The sequence below is a fragment of the Rattus rattus genome, chromosome 6 (assembly GCF_011064425.1).
Source record: "Rattus rattus isolate New Zealand chromosome 6, Rrattus_CSIRO_v1, whole genome shotgun sequence".
NCBI classification, from domain to species: domain Eukaryota; kingdom Metazoa; phylum Chordata; class Mammalia; order Rodentia; family Muridae; genus Rattus; species Rattus rattus.
In genome coordinates, this window is record NC_046159.1 from 18,013,417 (window position 1) to 18,022,516 (window position 9,100).

Below are 9,100 nucleotides of genomic sequence, written 5' to 3' on the forward strand. Positions count from 1 at the left end.
GGAAAAACAAGACACTTGACAATCACTCTTTGCCTGAACGTGCATGTAGCACGCTATTAATAATATGTCTCAAAGTGTCACTTTCAGGAAGCAGGTTTATATGGTGGAATATATGCTACACTTTAACCTGACCTTATCAGCTTTCCCTCATTATTTCATTCAGAAATCATTGATAACTGTATCTTCTAAAATTCATGTAATCAATATGTTGGCATAAAAATTGACAAGAAATGACACTGAAATATATTTGAATACAATTTTATTTAAGCAAAAGTAACCATTTGCCACATTTCCTTCCTAAAGTAAGCACTCCAGACAAAAATTAAGAAGACTTTAATTTTCATATCTTTTATGAACTTATAGGATTATATATGCTACTTCTTGCAAATGTACATTAGTTTGGTTGAACAGTTTTCTGCCAAATAGGCTTCTTTTGATTTATAAGATGCACAGAAGTTTTTCGGACTAGATTCAAGACCAGAAAACCTAAAACGAAAGAAATTCCACTGTTATCACAAAATTTTATAGCATTCAAATGCCTAAGAGAAGACATAACTATTGCCCACCCTACATATAAATGTTAAAAATCCAATGTAGGATTTCTATAACCCATAATTCTTACAGGAAAATGGTAGTTAACCATAAAGTTATCAAATCAGTATGCAATTGTAAATATCAATTAATATTTTCACTAAGAAAGAGTCTAAGGACAAAGAAGGCCAATTGGTTGTCCAAGTAAAGAGAAACAAATTCAAAAGTAAATAAATAAATAAGATTCTGAGTAGGGCAGAGAGGTGTGGCTCAGTAGAGGAGCATGATATTGACACAATCAAGGCCCTACCTTAGATCTGCGATGCCACAGTAAAAAAGTAAAAAAAGAAAAAGAAAACAGAACAAAACCAACTGTGAATAGCTCCCCCTAAATATACATATAGGCACCACAGCGTTTGGTCTCATGACAAATGCAATATTAAAGACCAGGAGGATATTAATGACATATTGCGGTCGATGTTAGATCTTACATAATGCAGTCATTGGCTTGACAGGCCAAAGGACAGAACACTGAACTAAGGAGGTTACTCCTGAACCCTAGAATTAAAGGAATGTATGCTAAATAAAGATGTGTTTACTTGTCCTCAGACAAATAAAAAGGAGTTGCTAGCAAAGCCATCCTTTCCTAAGTAGGTGGCTAAGAAAGCTCCTTCCTGGGGTGGGGTGAGGAGGTGGGGGTGAAAGAGACTATTGAAACTGATAGTTGGTAGATCTAAACCAGGAAAGAGGGTATCAAGACAATTGTGTGAGGATAATCTTCATCTGTCTGGGTACTGCTTTCTAAACACCTGATGCCATGTGACTACTTACATCCCACCGGGTAGAACCGAATGATCTTCCCACAGCCACTGTTTGCCGGTTTCATCGTAGTAAACTCCAACCCAAAAGAAAGACTTCAAAGAGAAGAAATCCTAAAAGTGAGAAAACAATGATATTTATGGGTCGCATCCTTCTCGTCATCAGTTCTATGGAGGTGACTTTGAAAATGTCGAGTCCGTCTATATATGTTGATTCTGAAGTCTGCAGCCTCACACACCTGATGCTGTACTAGAAGACATACCCAAGCTAGGAAAAGTGTAAATTTTCTGTTCTCGTGGGGGATTTGGAAAATAAGCAAAGTGAGCAAAAGGATAGTGTTGAGTTTGAGACAAGAGTGAGGTTTAGTTTTTACACTTGACTCACTTCACAGTGGTACCTTGAAGCATCTAATAAAGAGGCTCTGTATTGGGGAAGCACACTGTAGACACTTTAACTTTATTCTCACATCATGGCTGGAGTTAGAAAAAAGTTCTCTGCCACTGTCATTTGGTCTTCTAGATCATGTTGGGCTATGCAGAGCTGTTTTGTCTTGTTTATTTTTCTTTTCTCTCTGGCTAATCTGTTACTGAGAACAAGTGTTTCTTCCTGAATTCCTTACACATGTTTATGAATTTATATATTTATTATTTATTGGTGGTACTAAGGACTGAACTTCGGGCCCTCCATGTCTGTCAAATGTTTTATCACTGAGCTGTATTCATCATTTTTTAAGAGAGGCTTTTTAAAGTTGCCCAGACTTGCCTTCAACTCTCTCTGTAGCCTAGGCAGGCCTTGAACTTGTGATCCTCTATCCTTGGGTTCTCAATAATTTCACTATTCCTATGTTTTTCACATAATACATAGATCTACTTGACATGAAGAGTGCCACAGAAGATAAAGCAGTTTTATCCTTCAACAATGAATCTAGTGCTAATTTTAAACTAGTGTAGGTGGCATTCTATTTAAACTATTTTATCTCTTCAGGGATCTCACGCCTTGTGACTCAAGTTGCAGAACTTACCATCTCCTCTTTGTTCATCCTTATGAGACTAGAATTGAAGGACAAGCAGGCACGCTGACTCTCTCTCCAAACTAGCTTTTCCTTGGAGAAGTAGTAACAGCTGCACCTGAACCAAACCCAGTTCTCTGGGCAGGGATGATGGAGTCCTAGAGAAGGAGTGCCCGTCACTCTACTGAAGAGATTCACAGACCCAGATTGTGCTTTTCACTTGTTAAAACAGAGAACTTGCCCACTTGCAACACTGTAACAATATTCTATCGAAAGACAATTGAACTCATTATAATAAGACCATGAACTGGAAACACATACTTCTGCTTTTATTTTTATCTGAACTTTTAGACCATTTATATTTCGCAGAACATGTTTCTGCTGAGACTGATTCATTCTCACTACTGAACCATTAGCTTTTCTAAGTCAGAGTGGAAATAACCCTTTATATAATCCTTAGGTTCGTTTTGTTTTTGTTGTTGTTGGAGAAATGGCCCTCCAAAATTTGTTCTCATGTTAATCTTATTCTGTAGAAAACCATGGAATCTCACAAGAATGTTCTTGCTGTATTCCGATGTATGTAATACACCAACAGTACTTATGTATTCTGTTACAGTTGGTTAGCCAAAATCCTTTGTTCCATATTAATGTTAGTTGTTACATGTCTGGGTGACATTCTGTCGTGTCTTAGTTATTCTGAAGTATCTTGCCCATGAAGACTGCTACTCATGGAGGTAATATAAGCAATAAGCAAGTTTTCCTGATTGGGTATGTGCACCAAGGCTAGCAAATCAACACCTACCTTCCTGACGAATATTAGAAGATGATCTTTCAGAAGATACTACAAAAATAGTCAAGATCACAATTAGTTCTTTCATATCGACACATTAGCAGAATAAGAAAAACTTCTGTTCTAGAATAACAAATAAGCAATTTTAGAGACAAGGTTTAAAAATGAAGCTGTTTTCATTGTTGTTCTCTGGTGATGCTACCAGAGATCCAAGACAATGTCCCACACATAGCAGACAAGCACTCCAGCTGTACCCAGAGCCAGGGAGGAACTTGATAAGATGCTGAAAACCTTTCCAAGAGGAGGACAAGAGTCACTTACACCTTGTGGTGAAAATGGTCATCACCATGGTTACAGCCATCAGGAGAAGGCACACCGCACAGAGCACACTAGAGATGAGCCTCCACGGAGGGGAGCAATTCCCTGAGGAAGATAAATCCAAGAGTTGGATCAAAGGCATTGGGTGTGAGGAGATGGGCAAGGTTGTTCCAGGGGCTGCCTTCATCAGCAGAGCATTCCAGTGACTGATTTCTGATTCTCATAGCCAGCCTGCTAAATATTTTCACCTAAGGTTTAAAACAATGGCACATGAGTTTTTAAAAATGCCTGAACAACAGGTATATATTTGCTTATTGAGCACCACATGTATATGGAACTAATGTACCTGCAAAGTTCCATAGAACAAGTTTAATATGTTTAATTTAAAGCAGAGCTCAGAAGTCCATATAGGAAACACAAATACCACTGAATAAAGATAAGTCAAAAACTTTGGCAATTCACAAGTTGTATAATACAGAAACTGAAGTAAAAAGCTTTTTTTTTTGTTAAAATAATCAATCAACAGAACTAAGCCTTTTATTTTTATATTTAAACTCAAACCCTACTCTCTACCACCCTCTTTAGGGTGAAGAGGGTTTGTGTGGTAAGGGAGCTAACCAAGAATACAATTTGAAACATAAATGGGAAAAAGATGGGTTTAGCTCTGAATTATTCTCTGTATAGGTGATTGCATTCTGAATTAAGAAGACAAATGAACAGCCTTTGATCAGTCTTTTCCCCTTCCATATGTCCTGACTCTTTTCTTTAGCCCAGCAAGCGTGTATCAAGGTTTATTGTGTGCCATGCAAGGAAGATACTTAGTAATGGAGCTGAGAATGAGGGTCATCGCCACGCTACCAGCACCTTCTAGTGCATCTACCTGTCTAGCACTGGTCAGCTGAAGGAACTCTGCCTTCTCTCTGCTGGCAAAGAGCCTAGGACTGAGTCACATCCATAATAAATTCAAACTTCACCTGGATGCTCAGTGCTACACAGAAGTCCTCTTCCTCTCGGTCAGTGTTTCTCATCTATTTGACCTTCCTTTCCTTTTGCCTTGTTGCAAATATTCTCTTCCAAATACTCCCCACTGACTGGAAACATTCTCTTCTTAGGAGAAAGAAATGAAGACCGACATACTCCAAGTAAACATTCCGTGGAGCCTGTGCTTCCTTGCAGTGAGATTTTGCTTTCTTTTCGTTTGGGGGCAAGATTTCAGACTACTAGAATTACTATGGAAAACGTAATTCCTGCTTTACTCTTTCTGTTTTAGCTATGTTCCTCACTGTGATTATCCCTGCCTTTTAAAAAATAAAGTAAGACTGAAAATGAAGGTGGCATTCTGGTTCTCAGCATTTCACCACTTAAGCTTGAATTTTCTTTCCTTCTTTCCTTCCTTCCTTCCTTCCTTCCTTCCTTCCTTCCTCCCCCTTCCTTCCTTCCTTATTTAGCAATATATGAATTGGCCTCTGCCAATTCCTAATCTCCCTTTGTCTGTCTAAGCTTGGATCTTCCAGACATTTAAGGCAAGCCTGCGATAACTGGAGGAACACTCCAGAAATAAGCCATAACCTATACTACATTAACTGCATGAAACCTTCACAAAGATTTGATTGTATCTTTGCTTGTATCCAACTTGTTCTGAGTTCCAAGTGTGAAGAGAACACATTCGTCTTTTGTTTGTTTCGGTATATTATGAGAGTAAAGTTTCAAAGAGTCTCCTGCATACTATGCCTAGGTCAGAAACCCAACACCCCAACAAAATTCATAATGCCCCAGAACAAGATTCCAAAACCCAATGCCTTAGACAGCTATATCCAGTAGTTTTTCATACTTTATTTTCTATAATTCTATAGCCAGGGATTTTATTTCCATCCTTTTTCACTTCTCAACAGTTTATTTTTCCATTCAAAGCTAAAGCAATTCTCACTTTAACGGCAAACAATGTAAACAATCTAGATAACTCTAATCATTGTGGTGTTGACCAGTTGGTCTTTCTTATAATCTAGATTAAACTGATACTTCAATTTAACTTGTGTGTTTCTGACTAGGTTCATAAAGAAAAGAGAGAGAGGGAGAGGGAGAGAAGAGAGACAGAGACAGAGTCAGAGACAGAGAGAGACAGAGAAAGAAAGAAAGAAAGAAAGAGAAAGAAAGAAAAGAAAGAAAGAAAGAAAGAAAGAGAGAAGGGGGGGAAAAAGGGAGGGGAGGGGAAGGGGAAGGGAAGGGGAAGGGAAGGGAAGGGAAGGGAAGGGAAGGGAAGGGAAGGGCAGGGCAGGGCAGGAAAGGAAAGGAAAGGAAAGGAAAGGAAAGGAAGAAAGAAACCTTTCTGCCCACTTTTTGTATATCCCTACTATCTAACTAACCTTAACCTGAATTTTCAACAATATCCCCTGTGTTTACTGAATACAGTATCATACCTACACCAGTGATGTCTTCTGCTGTCTTTTTGTCCTTCTTAAGATGTTTTTGGTATTTTTGCCTCTGCTCAATGGATGACAATTCATTTGAATGAAATGTATTCTTCATACTGTTTTTTGCTTTGCTCTTCTGCTGGGAATTAACATTTAGGGTAGAACAGATTATGGGTGTTTGATTCATCTTTATAAAGACAAAAATTCTGTGAGGAAAGTAATGCAAATATTAGCATATTATAATCCGAGAAGGTTGTATTTTATTAAAATTGTATAAAGTAATAATTCTAAAAGTTCTTGTGTTGAGGAATAGAAATGCCCATAGGCTTTTATGCCTGTCTGTTTTCAACTTTGAAGCCTAATATATATGAAAACATATTAGCAAAAACTTAGAAGTACATTAACCTTATTTAATTAATTATTTTTTAAAACATTGTAGTACTTAGGCTCCTATCCAGCACCTTGTTGCATGCTATGTAAATGCTTTAGCAGTGAGCTACAGTCCTTGTTTTTTGTTTTTGTTTTTGTTTGTTTGTTTGTTTCTCACTACACAACTGACAGGCCTTAAACTTCTAATTCTGCTGGCCAACTTAGTTCTTACGTAAATATGACTAGACTGGGTGTGTAGCTTATTAGGACAGTGCTTGCTTAGGGTGTACGAGGTGCTAAGTTTATCTCTAAGCGATACACACACACACACACACACACACACACACACAAACACACACACACACACATATGCACAAAAAGAGGAAAGGAAAGAAGGAAGGAATAGAGAGGTGGAGGAGAAAAGGAAAGAAGGGAGAAAGGAAGGAAGAAATGAAAGAAAGGGAGAAAGGAAGGAAGGAACTGTTGTCTTTAATATAAAATAAAAAAATTCAAAGATCCAAGAGGCAGAGGAAGGCAGATTCTTGAGTTTGAATCCAGCACCTGATCTACATAGCCATAGCAAGTTCTGGGCTAGCCAGGGCTACATAGTGAAGCTCTTTCTCAAAACCAAAAACAAACAAACAAATCGACAAGCAAAATTTGAATTTGAAACAAAAAACAAAAACAAAAAACTGAAAGAATTAATTAAAACACATTTTAAAAGATAAAAAATACCTTTCGAAAAAGTTTTCAAACCTGTGTTGTTATTCAAGGGGTGTGATTTGTTAAACTAATTAGTTATTGAGCCTGAAAATGTCAGTCATAACTCCATACTGAACACACCTACAAAGTTTCTAGGTTCAGCCTCCTCTAAGAGCACAGAATCTTACACCATGAAATCCAGCCAACAAATCAGGTGACTTTCAGTACATGCAGCTAGAATTCTTAGTGTTCTGGCAGTACCTGATAGCCCTGGATAGCATTATACAGTCTGTAATTAGAGTCTGAGGCTAAGACGTGCTTTTCACTCTTTTCTCCAGTGAGATGATTATGAGTGAACCTTGGATAGTACCTTTGTACTATGTTAGTATGTAAGCAAGTCTCATTAAAAACAAAAAAAAAAAAACAAGATAGATTAAATACCAAGGGGGAAGAAATTTTAACTGTAGGGTATTTCATAATTTTGATTCTCCATGGCAGAGCTGGGTAGCACTGACCAGAATACAGTCATTTATTTCTGACTCCGGTTCCAGAGAAGCTTTATTGTGAAAACTTGTTATACCTGAAAGTTACCATACCAAGCTGGAAGTCCTGCTCTCCTTACTTTGGTCTGTCATTGATGTCTGCAGATTGGGAATAAAAATCAAATAAAATGAAATCTTGCTTCCTTGTGTGCTCTGGTTAGTGTTTGTTTTCAATTAAAAATGTCTTAAGCAGGGCTGGAGAGATAGCTCAGTAGCTAAGAACACTAGCTGCTTTTCCAGAGGACTTTCCAGAACCCACACGGTGGCTCACAATCGCTGTAACTCCCAATCCAGGCTACTTACGCTCTCTTGTAGTTGCCTGAGGCACCAAGTACCCACAGGGTGCACATGCATGTATGCAGACATAACACCCATACATATAAAATAAAGATACAATAAATAATTTAAAAGCATGCCTTGAGGGGGATCTATTGCCCCAATCACAAATTGCATCAGTTATATGTCCCAAACTCTCAACCAGAAATGGTCAGACATACCTGAAGCAAGGAGGAAATTCCAGGAACGGATGTTAAAACTTTAATATGTGCTAATCAGCAGAATCAGGAGCAGAACATGTAAGACAGAACTGGGAGCAGGGTGGGAAGCTGCTTGAACACGCTTCACAGCCTCATAGCAAAGTCCTCATCGATGCTGTACGATTCCCTTTAGCACCGATAATGTGGGTGAGAGAATAGCTTAGAACTCATGTAAGATCATGTGTCCATCCACTGCTTAGTACTCAGGAGGCTGTGCATGCATTCACAGCTTACTCAAGCGAGGCCTGCAGGCACAGCAAGTCATGGATCTTGAAAACAACAAGCAAATATTCATGTGATCAAATATTCTACTCCCAGAAGAACATTTTCACTAAAATGTTGTCATACCTCTCTGGAGCCATAGCTTAAACTCTTAGAATGGCATGAGAAGATATGTATAGGTGCTTCTCTCTCTCTCTCTCTCTCTCTCTCTCTCTCTCTCTCTCTCTCTCTCTGAGTGTGTGTGGTCACGGATGGGTGTGGTCACTCATAACCTTCCTTTGAACTTAACCAAATTTTAGACAGTTTTCTTCCAGACTGTAACTGTCTGACCTTCATGTTTTTCAAAGTATGTACCTTCGAAAACTGCAGTTGTGTATTTTAAAATATAAATCATCAGCCTGCTCCCAGACTTATGCCCTAGGAATATCTCTGTCAAGGACTGGGATAAAAACATTTCTTTAGAATATTAATACAGTCAGAAAGAAAGAAAGAAAGAAAGAAAGAAAGAAAGAAAGAAAGAAAGAAAGAGAGAGAGAGAGAGAAAGAAAAGCGCTCTGCCCAGCTCTGCTTCAGAAAGCACAGACTGGGACAACGAACATCTAAGCCATTGGCTGACCTCCTCCATAATGCCTTCTGGGATTTTCCCATTAGCTCATGTTATCTCTTTTGTTTCTGCGTTTTGCTTCAGAGGAATTAAGCTCCATTTATTTCCCCTACTTCTATCACCTGGCATAGGTTGTTGGCCTATGTGTTTCTTCCTAATGTAATTTTTCTCCGACTATGAATGCATAAAACTTTATGCAGTTCTGTCTCACGCTCTGCATCCTTTTGTAAAATTGAAAGTTAAGTGA

The 9,100-nt window shown here is 38.3% G+C and overlaps 1 protein-coding gene across 2 annotated transcripts; it reads right to left on the reverse strand.

Annotated features, from left to right (window-relative positions):
* Positions 1 to 274: 274 nt before the first annotated feature.
* LOC116904559 (killer cell lectin-like receptor subfamily E member 1) lies at positions 275 to 8,358 on the reverse strand. 2 transcript variants are annotated; one of them, XM_032907354.1, is made up of 7 exons: positions 7,989 to 8,358; positions 5,885 to 6,014; positions 3,471 to 3,572; positions 3,162 to 3,200; positions 2,372 to 2,517; positions 1,363 to 1,463; positions 275 to 486 (listed from the first exon to the last, which is right to left on the reverse strand). In XM_032907354.1, the coding sequence occupies exons 2-7, from the start codon at positions 5,991 to 5,993 to the stop codon at positions 375 to 377; spliced, it is 609 nt and encodes a 202-aa protein (XP_032763245.1). In that variant the 5' UTR covers positions 5,994 to 6,014; positions 7,989 to 8,358; the 3' UTR covers positions 275 to 374. The 2 variants fall into 2 exon arrangements, with proteins under 2 accessions (XP_032763245.1, XP_032763244.1); XM_032907353.1 differs by having other exon boundaries at positions 290 to 486; positions 5,885 to 6,084.
* Between the last annotated feature and the right edge of the window lie 742 nt (positions 8,359 to 9,100).